The sequence below is a fragment of the Sorex fumeus genome, unplaced genomic scaffold, assembly GCF_029834395.1.
Source record: "Sorex fumeus unplaced genomic scaffold, SorFum_2.1 ptg000053l, whole genome shotgun sequence".
Taxonomy (NCBI): domain Eukaryota; kingdom Metazoa; phylum Chordata; class Mammalia; order Eulipotyphla; family Soricidae; genus Sorex; species Sorex fumeus.
This window is the reverse complement of record NW_026606110.1, coordinates 1,130,798-1,155,061: the sequence shown is the minus strand read 5'-3', so window position 1 is coordinate 1,155,061 and position 24,264 is coordinate 1,130,798. Positions and strand designations below refer to the sequence as shown.

General features: G+C 59.3%; 1 protein-coding gene across 1 annotated transcript; it reads right to left on the bottom strand.

The window, feature by feature from the left end:
• Positions 1-1,275: 1,275 nt before the first annotated feature.
• POP1 (POP1 homolog, ribonuclease P/MRP subunit) lies at positions 1,276-23,821 on the bottom strand. Its single transcript, XM_056124930.1, has 16 exons — positions 23,756-23,821; positions 22,190-22,333; positions 20,760-20,906; positions 19,498-19,673; positions 17,739-17,987; positions 16,348-16,435; positions 15,766-15,953; positions 13,161-13,402; positions 12,658-12,751; positions 11,975-12,080; positions 11,420-11,539; positions 6,243-6,358; positions 5,330-5,521; positions 3,827-3,981; positions 3,041-3,244; positions 1,276-1,871 (listed from the first exon to the last, which is right to left on the bottom strand). Exons 2-16 carry the CDS (start codon positions 22,329-22,331, stop codon positions 1,280-1,282), a joined length of 2,811 nt encoding a protein of 936 aa, XP_055980905.1. The 5' UTR covers positions 22,332-22,333; positions 23,756-23,821; the 3' UTR covers positions 1,276-1,279.
• Positions 23,822-24,264: the final 443 nt, after the last annotated feature.

Sequence of the window (24,264 nt, the reverse complement as noted above, 5' to 3'; positions counted from 1 at the left end):
CGGCCAGCCACTGCTGACCACTGGTCAGGGGATGGTGCAGGGGCTGAGCACGGGACCCGACGCAGGAGGCCCCCGCTCCCCCGCACCACAGTCCCCTGGGCATTGCTGGGGGTGACTCGAGCCCCCTCCGTTGTGACCCCAAAACCCAAGCAATAGAATGACTAAAATACAACTGGGCTGCAGGTGATATTTTACTTCATTCTCTTTACAGACACTATGGCAGGAGAGATTTCCTCCCCCATGCCCCGTCTCCGCTGGGCCGGGCAGAAGGCATTGGCACAGCAAGGCGGCCCGGCTGGCCATGCCTGGTTCCCGGGATAAGACCTGGCCCGTCCTCCTGCAGAGAACCAGTGCATTTACCAAACACCAAAACATGGACATTAAAAAGGGCAGGAAAAAAAAAATCCCACCCAAATTTGGCAAGAAGAGAGTGGGTGAAAAGAAAAACCAGACATGCAGAACAACAAATTAAGGACCCAGAAAACTGATCTCAGAGACAAAAATCGCCATGAGCTGGCGCCCCCCAGGGGACAGGAGGCCCCAGCACCGAGCTGCAATCAGAGCCCCCAAGTCCCCAAACACAAGCAGCGTTTGGTCATTTTCATCATCACTGAGCCGTGGGCCTGGACCTCAGGGTCAGAAAGACGGAGAAGACGTAAGCGCATGCCCTCCACCGCCTGGCAGCTCAGCACCCGGAAGGTTCTAGAGAGAAAACGCTAGCTTCCCTTCCCCCGGTTCCCTAAACCGGCCTGGCGCAGGGGTCCTTCTTTTCCTCCCCTGGGCAACACGCCTCATGGCACGTGAGAGGGGGGCTGCACAGAGAAGCTTCAGGTCATTCCTCGGGGTCCCGTGCTGGCTAACCACCAAAAGGAAGCAGGTGCAAGAAAAAGGTCAGAACACTCTGACCCGGTTCTCTCTCACTCCAGCCCGGGGGAGGCAGCGGCCGGCTGTCCGTGTGGACAGGGCCCAGGGGCTGTCCATACACTCGGACACTCTGTAGACACCAACCCGGGAACCCGCGGCTTAGCAGGCAGCAGAGGTTCTATCTCCAGACACTTGACAACTCTTTGTCCCTGATGATGAGAAGGGACCGAGACGGGGTCCCAGGGGAGCACGGGGGTGGGGGGGGTCACACCCGGGTGCCCAAGGACGCCCGGTGGCTGGGGAAGCCAGAGGAGCCCCGAGGGGGCTGCAATGCAGTGGACACTTGATCCACAGGCCCCAGAGGTCACTGGAAAGGGGTGGGGGCAGGGGGGACAGGGCCCAGCTCCCGCCGGCCTCACACCTCGATGGCGATCCTGGCGAACCGGTACTGCGGGGAGCCGGGGGGCCGCAGCAGCACCAGGCCCCGCTGGGCGGCCGGCTGGCTGGCCAGCATGTCCAGCAGGCCCGTCACGCTGACGAAGCCCAGGGCCTCGCCCCGGCCCACGGCCATGGAGAAGTCTCCCTGCGTGACGAAGCCGAGGAGTGGGCGGGCGCCGTGGGCCGTGAGGGGCGGGAGTGGACCCGGCCACAGCCCCTGCGTGGGGGTGGGCGTGGGGGCGGGCGTGGGGGCCGGCCCTGCCCCCCTCCGCCTCTCCTCCTTCTCCCTGCGGACGCGGCTCTTGAAGGGGTCGCTGTGCTTGGGCTCGGTGGGCCCCCCGTAGTGGCGATCCCCCCGCAGCCGCTGCAGGTCCCCGGCAGCGGGGACGCAGATGAGGGTGTGAGGCTGGGGGCTGCCCCGGCACAGCGGGAAGAGGCTGACCCACGCCAGGGCCCGCGGGAAGCGGCCGCACAGGGACCCGCAGGCCTCAGCACTCAGCTCTGGTGGCCGTCGCCCTCCTCCGCTGGGTGCGCACCAGGCCGACAGCTGCTTCAGGCCGCGCCTGCTCCTGCGGGTGGGAGAGAGGGAGGGACACGGTGAGGGCCCTGCGGGTCACCGGCTTACTCCGGGCTCTACTGGCAGCTCTTAGGGGACCACGTCGGGGACCAGGATTGGATTCAAACCCAGGCTGGATGCGTGCAAGGCCAGTGCCCTGCCCGCTGGACCAAATTCAAAATAAATTTTGTTTACTTTTTTATTAGTGAAACAGGTGAGTTTTTTTTAATTTCCTGGGGGTCTGAAGTATGACATAATAATGAGTAGGGCACCTTCTTTGCACACAGCCAACCTGGGTTTAATCCCCAGAACACCAAATGATCCCAGAAGCCCCCGAGGAGAGACCCCTAAGCCCAGAAGCAGGAGTAACCCCTGAACATCAATGGGTGTGGCCCCAACCCGTCCCCTGACCCCCAGCTCTGCAATCAGGACCCAGCCCCAAATCAAAGAGCTTTTTTCTTTTCTTTTCTTTTTTTTTTTTTGCTTTTTGGGTCTCATCCCTAGAAGTTCAATGATACACAGCGGTAGGGTGTTTGCCTTGCATGCAGCCGGCCGGGCCGGGCCAGGTTTGATTCCTCCACCCCTCTCAGAGAGCCCGGCAAGCTACCAAGAGGATCTCGCCCGCACAGCAAAGCCTGGCAAGCTACCCGTGAAGTATTCAATATGCCAAACACAGTAACAAGAAGTCTCACAATGGAGACGTTACTGGGCCCGCTTGAGCAAATCGATGAACAATGAGAGGACAGTGCTACAGTGCTACAATACTCTTTGGGTCACACCTGGTGATGCTCAGGAATTACTCCTGGCAGTGCTCGGGGGAGTATATGGGATGCCGGGGATCGAACCCAGGTCAGCTGCATGCAAGGCAAACGCCATACCCACTGTGCCATCGCCCCAAGCCCCTAAAGAGCGTTTCCTCAGTTCTTCCTAGCGGCCTCCTTAGACCAGGAGGGCCGGAAGCACCAACTGCCCTGGGTGTCACACACGGGGCCCTGCTCAGCCCCGACCCTGACCCACGAGACACCAGCCCACATGGGGGTCAAGGGGCAGCACAGGACGACCCAGGGTCTGCTCCCAGCACCACAGGCCCCTCCCCTGGCACCCACCAAGGCACCCTCAGGCCCCACTGGCAGGAAGTGGCTCCCAGCCCCCCCCCCGACCCCCTGCGGCTGCGGGACTCACCTAAGGACACAGATGCCACTGGCGCCTGCCTGACCCGGGCCCTCTGCGGCCCCATCACCGGCCTCCTGGCCTGACCCCTGGGGCCCGGGGCCCTCTCCCGCCACGGCCCGCTCTGCCCACTCCTGGGTCAGCTGCTCCCAGGGGCACTGGAAGGGCGCCAGCGTGCCCAGCTTCACGTAGTTGGGCCGCTTGGCTGGGGGGCGTCTGTGGAATGGAGAGAGAAGCGTGTCAGAGAGAGTGGGGAGCCAGGGATCCTCATTTCTCTCTCAAGCTGCACCCATCAGTGCTCAGGGCTGACTCCTGGCTCTGTGCTCAGAGATCACTCCCGGCAGTGCGGCGGGGTGGGGGCCCTACGGGGCTCCAGGAATTGAACCAGGGTCGGCCAAGTGCTGTGACCCATCCCCTCCGCCTGGACCCTCCTGTCCCTGTGTAGGAGGACACGGCCATGGCCGGGCCCACGGCCAGCACCCGCAGAGCCCCGAGTCGGAGGACCCCAGTCCCGCCTGTCCCCAGCGCCTCCCGCTGACAACAGCCCCTGTTAACAGAGACGATGCATAGTGAAGGTCCCCTTGGAGCCAGCTCTGGACCCCGCGGGGGCCGACAGGTGCCAGTCCCGAGAGAGGAATTTCCCAAGTGGGGTGACGAAGAGGGAGGACAGGGTCCATCCCCCGCCCGTGCAGGGCCCGGAGCCCCGGGTGAGCCTGAGGGCCACGAACGAAAGAAGAGTCGCAGGCCACCCTGCCCCAACCACTGCGCTTCCCGCCCCTTCCCGCACCCGTCTCGTACCTTCTGTACTTTTCCAGAAGCTCCTTCGCTCGCTCCTCAGCAAAGCGGGCCCCGGCAGGGGTGTCGGGACAGTCACCCGGCACACTCGGCAACCGGGTGTACTGAGAATGCACCAGCGTCTCCTTCAAGCCTCCGACTCGGGCGCCGCGGTAGATCTACCAGAAACAGCCCAGGGCCGCTCAGCCGCCGCCCCTCGGGGACAGAGATGGGGCTGCCCACAAGGGCCCCTTCCAGAGAATTCCAGGGTGGCTGGTTCTGGCACAAACAGAGCCTGTCGCCCAAGCCCGAAACACCACCAGGCAGAGGCACAGAGCCAGCTGAGGGACACAGATGCCCGCCGAATTTCATTCGGTGAGAATCATCTTAGGGGCCGGAGCAAGAGTAAAGAGGGCAGGACACTTGGCCAGCATGTGACCGACTCGGGTTCAATCCCCAGCATCCCAGAAGGTCCTTTGGCCCCGCCAGGAGTGATCGCTGAGTGCAGAGCCAGGAGTCAGCCCTGAGCACCACCTGGTGTGGTCCCAAAACAAAACAAAACAAACAAACAAAAACAGAGGCTGGAGCGATAGCACAGCGGGGAGGGCATTTGCCTTGCACGTGGCCAACCCGGGTTTGATTCCCAGCATCCCATACGGTCCCCCAGCACCGCCAGGAGTAATTCCTGAGTGCAGAGCCAGGAGGAACCCCTATATATTGCCGGGTGTGACCCAAAAATAAATGAATAAATTAATTAAAAACCTACATGCTGCACAAAAATTTTTTTTTTCTTTTTGGGTCACACCCGGCAATGCTCAGGGGTTACTCCTAGCTCATGCACTCAGGAATGAATCCTGGCGATGCTTGGGGAGCCATATGGGATGCTGGGAATCGAACCCGGGTCGGTCATGTTGGTTGCGTGCAAGGCAAACGCCCTACCCGCTGTGCTATCGCTCCAGCCCCGCTGCACAAAATTAAAAAAAAAAAAAAGAAAGACCTGTCAACCAGAATGCCCTTGTTTGGGGCGGCCGGACACACCTGATACAGCAGTACAGGCAGCACGAGGGCCAGGGAGCTAGGACACCGGCTGAGATAGGTGGGCGGCCACCCCAGTTCCACCCCGGGCATGTCTGGTCCCTGAGCGTGGCCAGGGCTCCCTCCTGGGCAGGCAGCACAAAGGAGGCCTCTGCTTCCCAACACCTTAACAAGCACCGCCAGGAAAGATCCCTGAGCACTAGCCAGGAGGAGCCCCTGGGCAGGGCCAGGTGCAGGCCAGCCCTCTGCAGAGCCGTGGCACAGAGAAAAGGCCTTTGGCACTGGGACTGCGACGTGCTTGGGTGAAACGCGCCTGCCTGCCCAGGCCGCAGAAGGTCCCCACCGTCCCCATGATAACAGGCTGTGCTGCACCAGGGGCCCAGGACAGCACTGGGGGCCCAGGACAGCATCGGGGCCCCAGGGAGGCGTGGGAGGCAGCTCACAGCGGGGGTGCAAGGACCGGGCCAGAGGGCGGCCCCTTTGGGCACTTACAAAGGGGATCCAGAAGGCCATGCCCCAGCCCTTGGGGAGCAGCACGTCCCAGCCGCTGCCCCAGCCAAGACAGTCGTCACCAGCCACCTTCCCGGGCTGCTGGACCAGGAGGACGGGGATCTTGGACTCCTGCGGCCCCAAAGCCAGCTGCGAGCCAGGCACCAGCAGCTCGCTCCTCCTCCGGTTCAGGTCCTGGACGAGGAGAAAATTGGTCAAGACGACACCTGGGGCTTCTGGAAGGTTCCCTGGGGACCCCCAGGGGCAGCTTCTGGAGCTCCCATCCTCCGAGCTGGTTCTCAGAGAAAGCACCGTGAGCCGCCCTTGTGAGTCCAGAATCCACAGAGTGCTGAGTGCTCCCGAGTGCTCCCAAGCACTGCGACAGACAAGGCGCCACGTCTCAGGGCCCCAGCACCGAACACGCGCGCGCACACACACACACACACACACATATCAACCCACATGTATCCACGGACACACGTGCATCATGCCAGCAGATTCAATGAGGACACATGTGTACACACCAGGAGAGAGACAGACTCCATTCAGACACATGCACACACATGCGCAATCATACACACATGCACACACACATACACACACACACACTTGTGTCTCCACACAACTGCCCCCGCCTCTGTGCTCAGTCCATAGCAACACCCGACCCTCTTCCCACACAGGCGGCTGCGAGCACTGACAAGGCTCTGACAGCGGCCGCAGAGGGGAAAGAAGCCCGGCCCTCACGTGGGTCCCCCACTGCCTGCAGGGAGGCTGTGAGCACCCGCAGGGCAGCCCAAATGGGACCCTCATCTTCACGCACCCCTCTCCACACCCCCTCCCCCACACTCCGGGCCAAGGGGCTCACGAAGAGGGCCAGGAGGAGGAAGCTGCTTGTGGCCCGAGAGAGGGTCAGTACCTGCTCCGAGAGCTTCTTCTCGGTGACACTCCTGCACACATCCGGGTCCCAGAGCAAGCTGCGTGCGCACTCAGCGGGCACACCCTCCAGAAGCAGCCGTCTGACCTCGTCCTGGTCTGAGGGAAGAGAAAGACCCTTCAACCCACATTCCTTAGTCGCTTCCCCAAAGAAGGGGACGCCGGCCCGGGGGGCGCCGGACAGATGAGGGGCAGCAACAGCCTTGCGGGCAGGTGGCCGGGGTGATGGGGACACTGTTTGTTCTCTGCAAGAAGGTCGATTTCCAGGGGGCAGAGCGACAGTACAGCGGGAAGGACACTGGCCTTGCATGTGGCTGACCAGGGTTCAATCCCGGCATCCCATATGGTCCCCTGAGCCCCGCCAGGAGTGATCGCTGAGTTCAGGGTCAAGAGTGACCCCTGAGCATCGCCAGGTGTGACCCAACACACACACACACACACACACACACACACACACGTTCCCATCTTGGCCATGCTGACGCCTCTGGGCACCACCAGGGCTCACCCTTGACCGTGACTCGCTGGCCACAGGTGGCAGCACCCAGATCACCGTGTCAGACACGTTTTTCTCTAGTGTGAGACAACGAGGCTGTTTCCGCGTCAGCCACACAGAGACCAGAGTGCCAGCTCAACACTCAGAGGAAAGCCTCCCAATGCTGGACTGAAGGAGTCAGAACGCATCCAACAATGGGTGGGCTGCGTCGGAGGGTCACTCAGGCACCCACCTACTCCATCTAAGGCTGGGGACAGAACAGGCTGGACATGACAGGGGCATATGGGAACAGACTGAACAAAAACAGACGGACAGACATGATGGAGAGATGGGCCCTGAGAACACTTCACGAGTGACAGCCTGGCAGGGAGGCACGCACCTCACACGGGCCGACCTGGTTCCATCCCCGGCAGCCCGTCCAGTCCCTGAATACTGTCACTGTCACGGTCCTCCCGTTGTTCATCGATTTGCTCGAGCGGGCCCAGTAACATTGTGAGACTTGTTACTGTGTCTGGCATATCGAATACGTCACAGGTAGCTTGCCAGGCTTTGCCGTGTGGGCGAGATACTCTCGGTAGCTTGCCGGGCTCTCCGAGAGGACGGAGGAATCGAACTTGCGTCGGCCGTGCCAGCCGTGTGCAAGGCGGACACCCTACCCACTGTGCTATCGCTCCAGTCCGCCCCGAGCACTGCCAGTTAGAATTCCTGAGCATGGGGCCAGAAATGACCCCTGAGCACTGCCCAGTGCGGCCCCAAACAGAACAAACATAGCAGTTGAGTTCTCTCAGGCTGGGCTCCTCTCCCGGAGACGGGAGTGACAGTGACCCCAGGACAGACACACAGACACGGCACACCCAGGGGGACTGGCTAATCCCCAGCGGGAAAGGGAGCCGAGCGCCATCTCCAAAGAGCCGACGCAAAACAGAGACGAGGAGGAAGCAGGAGGAAGCACGAGGTCAGAGCTAGCAGGAAAGGAATGTGCGGTTCCCACGGTAGAACATTCTAGAAAAGAAAAAAAAAGGCAGGGTGACAAGACCAGGGGTTGCAGGCTAGGGGTGGTGGTGCCGGCAGGCAGAGCCCAAAGAGGGTTTTAGAGGGTGAGGCCACTCTGCGTGATGCCAACAGTCACCGGTGAGCCCGGCAGAAAGTCGTCACCGAGAGCAGACACAGCTTAGACCAGCTCTGGTGGCTGCTCGGGCTTGTGGCCCCTGAGGACAACGGATCACCCAGGGCACCTGGTGGGGGGGGAGGGGTGGGAGAAGCCCAGGGCTCTTTGGACCTCCCACTCAGCTATGTTGAGTCTAAAACGGTTCCACAAAATTAAGTCAAGCGCCGGCAAAGGTGTGAAGCGTGAGGGAGCATCACTGCTGGCCTGAAACGCGTGTGTGTGTCAGCCCGAGGCGTCACCCTATTCTGAGTCCCCTGCAGAGCCCCAGACTTGGGACCTGAGGGCCAAAAGGAGGAGCCACCTTCCTCCTTCCTTAAGTGCATCTGAGGGGCCAGAGAGAAAGGGAGTAAGCGGAGAGGACGCTGGCCTTGCATCCACCCAATCCGGGTTCGATCCCCAGCACCCCACTGGCCCCCCCAAACCCACCAGGAGTGATCCCTGAGTACAGAGCCAGGACTAAGCCCTAAAAAAAAAAAGATGTTGGGGCTAAAGCTATAGCACAGCGGGTAGGGCGTTTGCCTTGCACGCGACCGACCTGGGTTCGATTCCCAGCATCCCATAGGGTCCCCCGAGCACCGCCAGGAGTAATTCCTGAGTGCAGAGCCAGGAGTGACCCCTGTGCATCGCCGGGTGTGACCCCAAAAAAAGCAAAAAAAAAAAAAAACCAGATTGTGGGAAGCTGGCCCTTTAACTGACCAACGCCTAAGTGCCTGTATGGTCATCCTGACCTACGACCCCACAGCAGGCACAGCCTGTGCTATGTATGGTCATCTTGACCTACGTGACCCCGCAACAGGCAAAACCAGTGCTATGTATGGTTATCTTGATGTATGGTTATCCTGAGAGAACATCTGTCATGGCTGTCAGTAATAACAAGAAGTAACTAATCTCGTGTCTGGTACGTGATACGTATAAATTTTATAAATCATATGAACATGGCCCTTTGTGTATCTACCTCATGTCTGGTAAGTCATATGGACGCGGCCCTTTGTGTAATCACCTCGTGTCTGGTACGAGAGACACATAAACCTTGTAAGGCATGATAGGTGAAAACAAACCTTCCTAACCATATATGGGCACGACCTTTAGTGTAGCTGCCTCACTAATGGATATATACCCTGATTGCCCCCAATAAAGTCTGTCCCTTTTTCTCTCTGTTTCTGAGCTGCATTCTGTCTCTTGTGTCTCGTGTTCATTCGGTCGGTCCTTCCCTGCACCTACGGATCCTAGGGCCACCTCCGCGGGCCGGAGAGTGGTTTTGCGGGCCCCCCACACCAGATGTGGCCCAAAAACAAAAACCAAATACAAAAATAAATAAACCTTGAAGTATATTTTAAGATTGATAACTCAAAGCTTTAAGTTTCACCTAGAAAGGTGAATATACACAAAATAAGCACAAAGCTTTATTATTTGGGGCATCAGGTAAGTCGGGATGTACCTACTTCCCATGAGTCATACAGATTTTTTTTTTCCCTTTTGGGTCATAGCCAGTGATGCACAGGGGTTACTCCTGGCCCTGCACTCAGGAATTACTCCTGGCGGTGCTCAGGGGACCATATGGGATGTTGGGAATCGAACCTGGGTCAGTCACATACAAGGCAAATGCCCTCCCAGCTGTGCTCTCGCTCCAGTGCCTACAGAACCATGTAAGGGTCCAGTCAAAGGCCCGAGGCTTCTTTCTCCCAAGAGCAGAAAGTGAGTATTGGGGAACGGGAAAATGAGCCAGGAGCCTCCAGACGTTCCAGAGAAGACAAGAAGACAACGGTCCTGCCACCATTCCAAGGCCACGCGAGCCCGTCCTGTCTAGGGCAGAGACCCCCAAAGAGTGTGGTCGAAGGGAAAGGCCGAGACAGGTGCACGGCGCCAAGCCACCCCCAACTGTGCGTGCGCAAGCGGCCAGCTCCGTGAACACCGCCAGCCAGCCCAGCTCTGGAGGGCAGACGAGCAGATTAGTGCGAGGAAGAGAAGCAACTCCTGCAAGAATGGCACAGGTCATTCAGATTTTAAAATCTCCCCCAGGAAACCAGTTACTTACAGCGAGAAACGCCGGGCTAAGAGGCCGGACAGAGCGAACGCGGCTAAGAGGTGACTCAAGTCCCAGGACCGCGGGATCCCAGAGCGCGTCTCTGAAGGGCCGGCGAGGAATCCAGCTCCTACTCCGGCTCTGCTCCTCCTCCTCCTCCTCTTCCTCCTCCTCCCCTCCCCTCCCAGATCCCTCCTGCACCTCCTCGTCCATCCAGCCTGGTCCCCGCCCTGAGCCGCCAGAGAAGCTCAAGAACTCAGCCACACGCTTTCCCAGCTACCAGGTCACTGGTTTGGGCTGTCATGTTTTTCAAAGAAGACCCCAAGGGGCCGGAGAGATGTCACGACGGGTAGGGCACTGGCCAACCTGGGTTCAACCCGTGGCATCCCTAAGACTACCAGGAGCGATCCCTGAGCACAGAGCCAGGAGTCATCCATCCCTGGGCACTGCTTGGTGTGGCCCAAAAAAAAAAAAAAGATAAAAGAAACCTTGGGAAGGATGATACCAGATCACCACTTCTGTCTGGAAAAGAATGCGAGGCAGTAAAAGAAACTAGAGTGTAATTATTGGCAGTAAATTATCCCTTTGCACTAAAACAAAGATGCTTTGAAGCAACTCGAGGGCCTCCGTCCGGAACCGGACTGGCCCGTGGCCTGACACCTCACAGCCAGTCAAGGGACGCTCCGGCGTCAGACTCTACCTACCAGCCAGACCCATACAAACTCCCACACCCACCTTTCGTGTGAAGTTCTGAGGCCACTTTTTATTTTGGTTTTGGACCACACCTGGCAACGCTCAGGGTTTACCCCTGGCTCTGCACTCAGGAATCACTCCTGGCGGTGCTCGGGGGACCAGATGGGATGCTGGGGCGGGGGGGAGGGGATTGAACCCGAGTCGGCAGCATACAAGGCAAACAACCTCCCCACGGTGCTATCGCTCCAGCCCCTCTGACACCATTTTACAGCTCCCTAATAACCTCCATGTAACGGCTCCGTGTGGAGGTCAAACAACTGAGAATGCAACCCCCCTCTGAAACTCAGGGGCTGATGTTAACTATTCCCCCATCAGTTGTGTTCAGATGACCAGAAATGAGCCCTGGAGCGACCCACCCTTGAGCGGCCCCTGCCCAGGAACTCTCTCCCTCGGGCCACTGTCCCACCTGAACCCAGACGCGAGTCACTGCAGCCCGGGATGGCCTTGCCAGGATTCGAACCTGGATCATCTGTACGGTAGGACAGAGGCTTCCACTGAGCACAAGACCAGCTGTGGGCGCAGAGAACCTTCCTCGGCTCCGTGTGGAAAGGCGGCCGGTGGCGGGTGGAGACACCCTTAGCCTCGCAGGGAGCCACGCGCCCTGCCGCCAAGGGCCTGCCCCTCACGGCGTCCCCTCCCTGGGGCAGGTGAGGGGATGACAGTGGCCCGGGGGAGGGGGTCCTGGGGGGACGGGAGAGTCGGGGGCTGCGGGACACACTTTACCTGGGCAGTTCTCTGGGCTGGGCAACACTTTGGCCCGCTTCTGAGGCAAGTTGACGCGTGGGTCGCCCACCGTCAGTCCCAACACCGTACCAGCGGGCAGCTCTGCCGGGGACGAGACGCCTGGGGGAGCAGACGCAGAACAGACAAGGCGCGAGGCCCCCATGGCTGCTGGCCCGGGCCCGACTCTCGGAGAGGCTAGCCGAGGGGCCGGAGCCAGGCCAGCGGGCAGGTGGGCGCTGGTCGTGCCTCTGGCTGACCTGGGTTCCATCCCCAGCTCCTTAGAGGGTCCCCCGAGCACTGCCAGGTGGGATTCCTGAGCACAGAGCCAGGAGTCAACCCCAGCATCACCGGGTGTGGCACCCAAACCCGATCGCTTCCCCCAGCCAAGAGGAAGAAGAGTTCAAGGCGCCTGGCCCCTTTGTGGACGGTCCACGCCCAGCAGCGCTGGTCTGACCCTGGGGACGGCTGAGCCCCCTCCCGCCACTGCCCTGCCCACGGTGGCCCACAGTCCGCTCTCTCTCTCTCTCTCTCTCTCTCTCGCTCCCGCCCACCTACCTCCCAGCAGCCGGAACGTGGCTTCCTGTCTGCGGTGCAGGTCCACGTGGGCCGGGCTGCGGCAGGCGTCGGCCCACCAGACGTGCGGCGTCTCTTCCTCGGCCTCCTGCAAAGAAAACTCTCCGGGTGACGGTGGGGACTCAGCTGCGGGGGCCCCAGATGCCCGACCTCATGCTGTGCAGGTGAGTGTCTTGTGAGGGGCCAGGCAGGGAGGGGGAGACGCTCCCCAGGGCCCCGGGTCTGGCGGCGGCTATGCCCAGCGGGAGCGGCTCCTGTGTCCTGCGGCCACGGGAAGGGCAGCGGTGGCCACTCACCGTCTGGACATTGTGGACCAGCTGCTAGGCGACTGGGGCAGGGACAGAGGGAGCGGGGGAAGGAGCGGCCCTCAGGCTCCAATCTGCCTGTTGGCCTTCATCAGAGCAGGGGTGCGGGGGGACGGACGCCCTCTCGGTCACAGAGCAGGGGTGCGGGGGGACGGACGCCCTCTCAGTCACAGAGCAGGGGTGCAGGGGGACGGACGCCCTCTCGGTCCCAGAGCAGAAGTGCAGGGGGATGGACACCCTCTTGGCTCCTCCTCCCGCGCATCCCGGCTGGGACGGGAGAAGCACCAAGACCGGGCCCTGAGCCCAGGCACCAACCGACCACACCCTGTGAGGTCCCCGAGGACTGAGTCAGAGACTTACCGTGTGGACAGGAGCTGCCTTCAGGGCCTCCGTCAGGATGCAGTGGGACAGGGGACCAATGAGACGGAATCTGTTGAGCTCCATTGTCAGGTCACTGAAGACAGAAAAGCTCCAAGTGTGGGAACTCCCTGCACTGAGGGTCCAGGTGGGGCCACCGTCCCCAATGAGAACGTCCCCACCACCGAGAACGTCCCATCGCCGAGAATGTCCCGGTCGCCAAACACACTATCCCTGTCCCTAAGAGCGTCCCAACATACTGGGTCAGAGTGAGAGCACAGCGGGGAGGGTATCTGCCTGGCATGTGGCTGACCCGGGTTCCATCCCCGGCCGGCATCCCATAGGGTCCCCCGAGATCCGCCAGGAGTGATTCCTGAACGCAGAGCCAGGAGTGACCCCTGAGCATCACTGGGTGTGACCCCAAACAACAACAAACTCCCCGTCACCAAAATCGCCTCTCTCCCTCAGAACACTCCACGTCCACAAACCCGCAGCCCCACCCGCACCTGACAGTGATGCCAGTAGCCGGGGAGACCCAGGCCCGGGGCTGGTGCGGCTGCGTCCCGTCGCCGCAGACCTTCTTGGCTGCCGTGGCATCCTCCCCGCCGGGGCCCCGCTTCCTCTTCCGGCCAGGCTGCTTGGCGGGCGGCTCCGTGGGGCATGTGCCGGGGGCTGGCGTCGGGAGGGGATCGAGGGCGCCGGCCGGCTCAGTGCACTGGCACGCGGCCTGGATGGCCTCCAGGATGTCCTAAGGGGACAGGCACACGGTCGAATGTTTTCAAGTCTAAATGCGTGACAACTTGAAGGCGGCTTCCTTTACTGAGTGTTTTTATCCTCCTTTTAAAAAATTCCCATCCATATAATCGAAACCCAAGCACAAAAAATTGTAAATCTACAACTGTACTTCATGGTATTTCACTAATAAAAAGAAAAAAAAAAAATTTTAAATAAATAAATAAATGTTTCTTTAAAAAAAAAAATTCCCATCCTAGGGGCTGGAGCGATAGCACAGCGGGTAGGTCGTTTGCCTTGCACGCGGCCGACCCGGGTTCGACTCCCAGCATCCCATATGGTCCCCTGAGCCCCGCCAGGGGTAATTCCTGAGTGCAGAGCCAGGAGTCAGCCCTGAGCATCTCCAGGTGGGACCCAAAAAGCAAAAAAAAAAAAAAAAAAATTCCCATCCTAGGGGCTGGAGCGATAGGACAGCGGGGAGGGCACTTCCCCTGTCCAGAGCTGACCAAGATGCAATCCCCCAGCACCCCACAGGGTCCCCCGAGCCCACCAAGACTCACCAGCAAGCGCAGAGACAGGAGAAAGCCCTGAGAACCCCTGGCTGGGACCCTCTCCCTAGCCCAAACCCCGAAATTCCCATTTTAGAGTTTTAGGGACCAGAGAGATCGTTCAGGCATTAAGGCGTTTAATGCGGCCCTGTTCAATCCCTGGCACCCGAGCACTGCCAGGGACCACTCCTGAGCACTGGGTCAGGAGAAAACCCTGGAGCTGGAGCACTGGTACAGGGGGTGCCCCACAGGGTTCCCCGAGCACCACTGTCAGGAACAGCCCCTGAGCACCGCTGGGTTCGGCCCCCCAGGACACACAGTAATCAAATTCAAATTCCCATGTTAAGCTGGGGACTTCAAGGTTCAAGAGCTAAGTACATGGATGACAGGGTCTCCTCCCCTGCCAAAAAAAAAAAAAAAAATTGAAATCAAAAATTTCGATTTTTCTCCCTTCACAGACTACACTAAATTCAAGGGTCCCAGGGGCACCGGCATCCCCGTGTGAGGCTCTGGGCTTTCCCCTCTGGTTACAAAACACAAAGACAAATTCATCATCCTCAGAAAGCTTTCGGATATTCTGAAGGGTGCACCGCACCTGAGCAAAAAAATAACTCCCCTGTGTATACAGGGAGGAAAAGCAAAGAAAAGAAAAGAAAAAAGAAAAGAAAAGAACTGTCACTGTCACTGTCCTCCCGTTGATCATCGATTTGCTCGAGCGGGCCCAGTAACATTGTGAGACTTGTTACTGTGTTTGGCATATCGAATACGTCACAGGTAGTTTGCCAGACTTTGCTGTGCAGGCGTGATACTCTTGGTAGCTTGCCAGGCTCTCCAAAAGGGGCGGAGGAATCGAACCCGGCTCTCATTCCTACTTTGGACAACCTGGCAGGCTACCGAATGTGACCTGCCCGCACAGCAGAGTCTGGCAAACTCCCCGTGGCGTCCCCAATATGCCAAATACCAGTAACAATGAAGGGTCTCATTCTCCTAACTCTGAAAGAGTCTTGAATATGGCATTTCTTTTTTAAAAATCTCAGGGCTAGGGCGAAGGAGACGTTACTGGTGCCTGCTCGAGGCAATCGACGAATAACAGGATGGTTGTGATCATGATCGTTAAAAAAAAAAAAAGTAATTCGGAATTCATGCCCAATTCAATCAGCTTAATCAATGGCTGATTAATAAATAACAGTACTCCTACATTAAAAAAAAAAAACTTTAAAAACCACAACAAACACCCCAATGCTCAATATTAAGGCAAAAGATAGGAGTACACTGGCCGAATATTTTGTTTGTTTATTGTCTGGGGGACACACCCGGCAGTGCTCAGGGCTTGCTCCTGGCTCTGCACTCAGAGATCACTCCCAGTGGGCTTAGGGTACCATATGGATGCTGAGGACTGAATCTGGGTTGGCCACACACCAGGCAATCACCCCACCCGCATAACACTCCAGCCCCATTAAAAAAAAATTAATTTTTTCAAGAGAAATTTCATTTCTGCCGTATGTGGGAACAGCAATGAAGGGAAGTTGCACTGACCGTGAGCATTCAAAACCATCGAGTTCCTCATCTTCAAAAAAGGCTCTAGGAGGACCCTAGAGGCCATGAACCGTCCAGCCGGTCGAAGCGGAGACCTCCCCGCCTTTCCCAGTACCGTCTCCGCTCCTCCTCCCAGGAGGCGTGCTGACGGGGGAGACCAGGCGGGCTTCACCCACCGGCCACACGCCCTTCCCGTCCACGTCCAGACTGGAGCTGTCGGCCACACCCTGATGCTCCGCAAGTCCCCGCAGGGCAAGTTGCTGCGACCGTGGGGGGCCCACCCTGAGGACCTCACCTGCTTCAGAGCAGGATGTAGCCAGATCCACAGCTGCCTGGTCTCGGCGGCGTCCCCGGGGCGGCTCGCGGGCTTCCAGATGAAGGTGACGGGTCCCAGCGCTGCCCGGGGGTACCCGTTTGCCCGGTAAAGCGTGAGACTGCCTTGGCGCTTCCCGGACAAGCAGTGCACGGCCGCGAACGTCAGGCCTGAGGGGAACCAGCAACGGAACTGCCGTGAGGTCAGTGTGGGGCTGGGTACAGAGCATCCCCACCCCACACCGTGGCCGTCAGGTCGGGGGTCAGGGGTCGGGTCAGAGCTGCTGCCTTCACCTCCCTGCCCTCGCCCGTGGTGTCTGACGCCCGGGAGGGCAACGCCCGTGAAGATCAGTCACCTGGTGAGTGCTTCCTGCCTGGGCACAGTCCACCTGAGCAGAGACGCTTCTTGCCCGACACTGGTCAGGGCCGGCAGGGACCTCCCGGGTCCCCCAGTACCAACGGACGGGGAGCAAGGGATGGACTTGAAAGCCGTTTTCATGGGTGTCCGATCTCAACGCGCTTAGGGCAGCAGCCCAGGTCAGGGCCCGGCCGTGGGGTTACTTACCTGTGTCAGTGCTGCAGAGGGGCGCCAGCGCCTGGAGGATGGGGCCCTCCCCGCCCCGCAGCTCCAGGCAGCAGTAGTAGGACAGGTCCTGCGGGGGAGGACCCACAGGTCACGGCGGGGGAAAGGGCACCAAGCAGGGACAGAGCCACAAGAGCCACAAAGCCACCAAGAGCCACGGCCCAGAGGCGCCCAGGGACCGAGAAGGACAGCGGGGAGGACGCCTGCCTGGCCGCCCACTGCCCCCAGCTCTAAGCATCTAAGGACCCAAGCACCACCCCCCCACCCCAGCACGGAGCCAGGAGTCAGGGCCTTGAGCACTGCTGGGTGAGACCCAAACCTAAACCCCCAACATCTCCCACCCTCGTAAAAAAAAATATATATATATACATATAAAATATAATACATATATTTTTATATATTTATATAAATATGGGATGGAGCGATAGCACAGCAGTAGGGCATTTGCCTTGCACACAGCCAACATGGCCGACCCGAGTTCGATTCCTCTGCCCGTCTCGGAGAACCCGGCAAGCTACCGAGAGTATCTCGCCCGCACGGCAGAGCCTGGCAAGCTCCCCGTGACGTATTCGATATGCCAAACACGGTAACAACAAAATCTCCAATGGAGACGTTACCGGGCCCGCTCGAGCAAATCAATGAACAACGGGAGGACAGTGACCGTATATAAATATAAATATATATATAAATAAATATATATATGTATATATATATATATCGCTGTCATGGTCCTCCCATTGTTCATCAATTTTCTCAAGCAGGGCCAGTAACGTCTCCATCGTGAGACTTTGCTGTTACTGTGTTTGGCATATCGAATACGTCCCGGGGAGCTTGCTGGGCTCTCCAAGAGGGGCGGAGGAATCGAACTCAGGTAGGCCATGTTGGCTGCGTTGCAAGGCAAACGCCCTACCTGCTGTGCTATCACTCCAGCCCCCCCCAAAAAAAATTTATATATATATATATATATATATATATAAAGATCCAAAAAGGCTGAAACCAGACATTCCCGCTTATTTGGACAACCAGCCTTTTTCTTCTCTTAGTTCTCCATTTATGGGCCACACCCGGCAGTGCTCGGGGCTTAGTCCTGGCTCTGTGCTCAAGCCTCTCTCCCGGCGGGGCTGGGGGAAGCATCTGGGTGCCGCCACCTACAAGGCCAGCAACCCCCCACTCCACTCTCCCTCTGGCCCCCGAGACCCCTTCGCAGAAAGGAAAAGCTACCGAGCTTGCCCCGTGCCAGCTACCTCGAAGCTGATGGAAAGAAAGCGCCCCCGCCCCGTCGGACCCCACCTCTCCCCGCGCGCCCGCCCCACCCCATTGGATGCCTCCACCCAGCAACCCTCCGTTTTGGCCCATGGGCGGAGGCGGCCCACCTGCAGGAGGCAGCGGCTGGTCATGGCCCGGTAGCAGGCGCGGTGGCTCTTGGCGGTGGGCCGCTCGCCCAGGCAGTACCCCCAGCGCTTGACCATGTGGAACCGCTTGGCGTGCCAGATGTGCGTCTCCAGCCACCGGTTCTTCCGCTGCCGCCGGTTGAACTCCAGCACCCTGTCGGTGTGGCAGCGCCGGGCGCGGTGGCACTTGTTCTTGGAGTGCTCCTTCTTCTGGTGCTCGGCCTTCTCTGCCTGCGGGTGCGAGGAGCGGGGGCCGGGACGGGCCAACAAGGAGCTTCATGTTACGTGGGAACCGTTGGTTCGCTTCGATTTTTTTTTTTTTTACATTTTGGTTTTTTGGGGGGGTCACAGCTGGCGGTGCTCAGGGCTTAGTCCTAGCTCTGTGCTCACGAATCACCCCTGGAGGGGCTCAGGGGACCATCTGAGCCGCAGCATGCGAGATACTGTTTGATATCTTGCAGGGAGAGGGGGCAGGGGCACTACCAATGATTTCACAGTATTTTTAAACAAGGTGGGGCAGGGGGGATGGACAGTGCCCAGGGCATGTAGCGGCCCGATTGGTCACCCCAGACCCCAGACATCAGGGCTCATTCCTCTGCAGGGAGCCAGGAACAACCCTTGAGCACGGCCAGGTCTGCCTCGCGCCCGCCCCCCCCCCTCCAGCCCCCATCTCTGCCCATAACAAGGCTTAAGAACAATCTCTTTTGAAGAAGTTAGTCTTTTTTTTTTTTTTGCTTTTTGGGTCACACCCGGCGATGCTCAGGGGTTACTCCTGGCTCATGCACTCAGGAATTGCTCCTGGCGGTGCTCAGGGGACCCTATGGGGTGCTGGGAATCGAACCTGTGTTGGCCATGTTGGCTGCGTGCAAGGCAAACGCCCTACCCACTGTGCTATCGCTCCAGCCCCAGAAGTTAGTCTTAAGGGTCAGAGAAACACAGTTGCCAGGGCACGCACTAACCTTACGGGCAGCCCATCAGGGATCATCTCCAGCATCCCAAGGGGCCCCCAGGCCCAGCCGGGAGTGATCCTTGAGTGCAGAGCCAGGAGCAAGCCCTGAGCACTGCCGAGTGTGACCCCAGAGCCAAAATAATAATCACTGTCACTGTCCTCCCGCTGTTCATCAATTGGCTCGAGCGGGCCCAAGTAACATCGTGAGAACGATTACAATAATTTCAAAAGCGTTGTAAATGTCGTACTTAAAAGTAGCTGCATTATTCACAGTGTGTTCATTTGTAGGGGGCGGGCAGGATAGTGACTAGCACTGTAGCACTGTCCTCCTGCTGTCCATCGATTTGCTCGAGCGGGCACCAGTAACGTCTCACAACAAATTGTGAGACTTCTTGTTACTGTTTTTGGCAGACCGAATATGTCACAGGTAGCTTGCCAGGCTTTGCCGTGCGGGCGAGATACTGCTGGTAGCCTGCCCAGCTCTCTGAGAGGGGCGGAGGAATCGAACCCAGGTCGCCCGTGTGCAAGGCAAACGCCCTCCCCGCTGTGCTATCGCTCCAGCCCAAGAGTGACTAAACTCAAGTGTTTTGCAAAATGAGCCCGTCATTTTGGTTTGTTGTTGTCACAATTGTTGGGGGTGGGGGAGCATGGGAGGTCACACCCGGGGGTGCCCAGGGAACCAGGCAGGGCTGGGGATCACCCTATGCGGCAAGCACCTTCACCCCCATGCCCCCGGCCCGGCTGCCAGCTTTCCTTCCAGAATATTCTATCCGGGTAAGCGGAGGGGCGCACCTCCTTCTGGGCCATCTCCTGCAGCCGCCGGGGCAGGCGTTTGACGTCGTGGCTCATGGCCCGGCGCCTCATGTGCCGTGGCAGCGTCTGGAACACCAGCGCGTTGGACGAGCGCTGGGTCACAGCCTTCAGCATGGCGCTGACCTCGGCCGCCCGGGCCTGCGCGAACGTGGCCGCTGCGGAAGGAACCGGCACAGGGTGAGGCACGGGGCATCATCCCGCGGACGCTCCGGCCACAAGAGAGGGGAAAGCCAAGTGTGGCAGCGGGGGCGGGCGGGGGTCTGCAGGGGTCCAGGCGCTGGCCGGAGTGACCCTGGGAGCAGAGCCATGGTCAGCCCCCAGCGCCCACCCCCAGGCCAGCAGCGAGTCTCGAGGCACCCAGTGTCCAGCACCTCTCACAGGTCACATGGAGCCCAAGCGCCTCCCAGCAGAAGGCCAGGAGGGTACTTACATCTAAGACACAACGCAGGTATGATTGTCCCATTTTTATCTTTTTCAAGTTATCTAAAGGCAGGGTTTCTAATTCAGAAAAAGAAAAAAATGGGAAAAAGGGAAGCCGGTGCCGGAGACGGGACAACCGACGTGGAGGGCGCTTGGTTGCACAAGGACAACCCAGGTTCAATATCCGGCCCCCCATAGAGTCCCCAAGCACCGCCGGGAGCAGTTCCTGAGTGCAGAGCCAGAAGAAACTTCTGAACGCTGCCAGGAGTGGCCCCAAAACTCAAAGAACAAAAGGTCAGACGGGGCCGGAGCAGCAGAACAGCAGGTAGGGCACTGGCTTTGCACATGGCAGACCTGGGTTCGATCCCCGGCACCCCTTATGCCCCCTCCCTAGAACCCCCCCCCCCGCCCCGCCCGGGGCCCACCAGAAGGGTCCTGGAGCACAGAGCCAGGAATAAGCCCTGAGCAGTGCTGGGTGCGGCCCAATAATCATACATGAGCAGAAAGGTCAGAGTACATGGAAGGTGCATGCGTGAAGCAAGGGCTGGGGGCCAGGGGTGCCCACAGGGACGCAGGGACATGCGCCCCTTGGGAGATTCCTCTGGGGTCCTTTCTGGCCGAGGCTGAGCTGAGGAACGGAGAGGAGAGGGCATTTTACCACGAGTTGAGGGCTGGGGGCTCGGAAGCTTCTAGGCCCAGGAGGAACCAGTTTCTAGAAGGGCGGGGGAGAGGCAGGTAGAGGAAGGAGCTCGGGAAGAAGGAAGAGGCAGCGGAGTGTGGAGTGGGGGCTGCCGGAACAGGGCAGGGGCGCCCACACCTACCCGTCAGATACTTGGGGATGTCCTGAGACGTGCCCTCGGGCCCCGCCTTCCAGCCCCCTTTCTTCTTGAACAGGACGGTGGACGAGGACTGCTCCCTGGTATCCGGCTCGACCCTACCGGGCCGCTGTCGAGAGGGTCCGGAAGGCTCTAAGGTGCATTTTTGAAAAGGACAAAAAAAAAAGAGTCACTGGGCACGGCCCAGGGCAGGGCTGCTGCTTGCGGGGGTGGTGAGGAAGCCTGGAGAATCCAGTGGGCACGACAATCCCGGGCCGAGGGTCTGGGAACAACCCGTCCTGCGTGGGGTCACGGTGGGCAGCTCTGCACAGAGCCGGAGAAGGTCACACACGAGCCCCTCGGGTCAGGGGGCCCAGGAGGACACTTCCGAAGGGCGCGTTCCCAGATCAACGGGCAACGTGGTCACAGCACAGCGGGGAGGGCGCTTGCCAACCCGGGTTCGATCGCCGGCATCCCACAGGGTCCCCCAATCACCGCCAGGAGTGATTCCTGAGTGCAGAGCCAGGAGAAACCCCCGAGCATCGGCCTTTGAGAGTTTCTGCTAAATAATGAATGAGCTGATTTGAAAAGAGATACAAATGGACCCTCAAAATTTGCAGTTTTCTGCATATTTTTCATTTCTACCTTCATTAACCACAGCAACAACTCAGCAACTACTCCTACGCCCTTATTTCCTTAAAGCAGGACAGGACAGTCATCCTCCTTGTGTGTCTAAGATCCCCCAACCTGCCGGGGCTGGAGCCACAGCACAGCCTTGCACGCGGCTGACCCGGGTTCGATCCCCGGCATCCCACAGGGTCCTCTGACCACCATCAGGAGTAATTCCTGAGTGCAGAGCCAGGAATAACCCTGGGACAGCGTCAGGGGTGGCTAGAGAACAAAAGAAAAAGTCCTTGGTGTTAGAATTGTGAAAGGCAGGGGCTGGAGCGATAGCACAGCGGGGAGGGCGTTTGCCTTGCACGCAGCCGACCCGGGTTCGATTCCCAGCATCCCATATGGTCCCCTGAGCACTGCAGGGGTAACTCCTGAGTACAGAGCCAGGAGTAACCCCTGTGCATTGCCAGGTATGACCCAAAAAGCAAAAATAATAATAATAATAATAATAATAATAATTGTGAAAGGCAGCAGGAAGGTGATATGTATTTGGGGAGCAGCAGCAGAAAATGACCAGGTGGAGATTAGGATGCCGGAGCCTGGGGTAGGGGGTGGACGGGGGGGCGCTAAGGAACAGGGGCATTCCATCTGATTATGACAATTTTAGGGTCAAATGCCCGAGCGCTGGAGGCAGTTCCAGACCTCGGTGCTGGCCAAGCCGTGGGATAAACTGGGGGGAGTCCCTGGCGACCGGCACCTCTCAGAGGGGGCTGGCACAAGCGATCCAGACCCCACAGGCACGGAACAAGTGTTTCTCTCACCTGGTTTCTGCGGACAAAAGGGCTTCCCGCCTCCATTATGGAGCTTCCGGCCTCTCTCCGCCCCGAAGCCCGAGGATAAGGTCACGTTGGTGGGCTGGTTTCTCATTTTCTTGGCATGCTTTCTTTCTTTCGCGTTAGACATTCCTGGAAGGGAAACGGTCAATTCAGTACTGCAGGAGGGCACCCGGATCCCAAAGTACCACTTGATTTTTTTATTTGCGGGGAGGAGAGTTTGGGACCACACCTGACAGTGCTCACTCAGGGCTACTCTGGGCTCTGGGGTCACTCTTGGCGGTGATCAGGGAACTAAATGCGGTGCTGAGGATTGAACTAGGGTCACAGCTGCCACCGCTACCTGCAAGGCATGTGCCACATCCCTGTATACTACTGCAGAAGGAGCTTCCAGGATAAAACAGTTCTGACCGGAAGCTTGATCCTTCGGTGCAATCTTCCTAGCAGAAGAATTGGTATCAAAATGTTACCATGGGGGCTGGAGCAATAGCACAGCGGGGAGGGCGTTTGCCTTGCACGCGGCCGACCCGGGTTCGATTCCCAGCATCCCATATGGTCCCCCGAGCACCGCCAGGAGTAACTCCTGAGTGCAGAGCCGGGAGTAACCCCTGTGCATCACTGGGTGTGACCCAAAAAGCAAAAAATAAATAAATAAATAAAAATAAAAGAGCAGCGACGAAAAGCAAAGACAGCGTGAGGCCACAGGAGAAGTGGACGGAGAAGAGGGTTCCCCTGAGCTGTCACTCAGTGAGGGAGAGGGTGGAGGGGGGGGGGAGGTACCAGGTTGTGGCCCTGGGTGATGAGGGGACTCTGAAGGGAAATCCTGGGCGGGGTGGAAGGTCTTTTCTCGCCCGCTGCCCTAAAGCCAAAGCAAAGGCTGTGACAGTTGTGGGGCAGGGGACACAGTGACCTTAACAACTGTGGGGACAGAATGACCTTAGCAGCATTGGGACCAAACCAGCGGGACCCCGGGGGTCATTTTCTTGCAGGGACCAAACCGCTGCAAAGGACACGCGCTCGCGTCCACGGCAGGGGCCGAAAAGCGAATCCAGACCCACTTAATAGCATGCAAAAAAAAAAAAAAAAGTTTGTTTAATTTTGCAAATTAATTGTGGGGCGGGCCTGCCTCGCTCGGCATGACGGAGCATTTGCACACAGCCCAGCCCTGGGGCACCCTCGGGGGCAAGATCGGACACTCGCGCCGACGCCCGGGGACGAGGGTCCGGGCCGGGGGCGGGCGCAGAGACCCCCAGGAAGTCCCCAGGAGACCCCCGCCGCCCCCAGCCCACCGGGTGGGCCCCGCCCCTTCCCGATCTCGATGCGGCCCCCCAGAGGGCCCAGCCCACCCCGCTAGGGGCAGGAGAGGGAGCTGCAAGCCCGGTTCCTGGACAGCCCCGGCCCGGAAAATGAATGACAGGTCCTGGAGCACCGGCGTGCAGGGAGGCCAGGGCAGAGGCGAGCAGGGCAGGGCCTCGGGGAGAGCCCGGGCCCAAGGGCGCGCCCCACGCACCTCCCGCAGGTCTGCGGCCCCCCAGGCCCTCGGGAGTTACTCACTGGACGTGTGCAGCCGGGGCTCCCCGGGGTCCCCACCACGCGTGCACGGCGACGATCCCCTCTGCAGGGACGTGCGCAGGGAGAGCGCGGGAGGGCGCATGCGCCGGGGCGGCCTCCGCCTCCACGTGGCGCGGGGTCGCGCGGAGACTACAAGTCCCAGAATGCCGAGCGCGAGGGGTGGCGACTACAAGTCCCAGGATGCCGAGCGCGAGGCGCGGCGACTACCCAAGTAAGTCCCAGGATACCGGGCCGCGGCGCGGAGACTACAAGTCCCAGAATGCCGAGCGCGAGGCGTGGCGACTACAAGTCCCAGGATGCCGAGCGCGAGGCGCGGCGACTACCTAAGTAAGTCCCAGGATACCGGGGCGCGGCGCGGAGACTACAAGTCCCAGAATGCCGAGCGCGAGGGGTGGCGACTACAAGTCCCAGGATGTCGAGCGCGGGGCGCGGCGACTACCCAGGTAAGTCCCAGGATACCGGGGCGCGGCGCGGAGACTACAAGTCCCAGA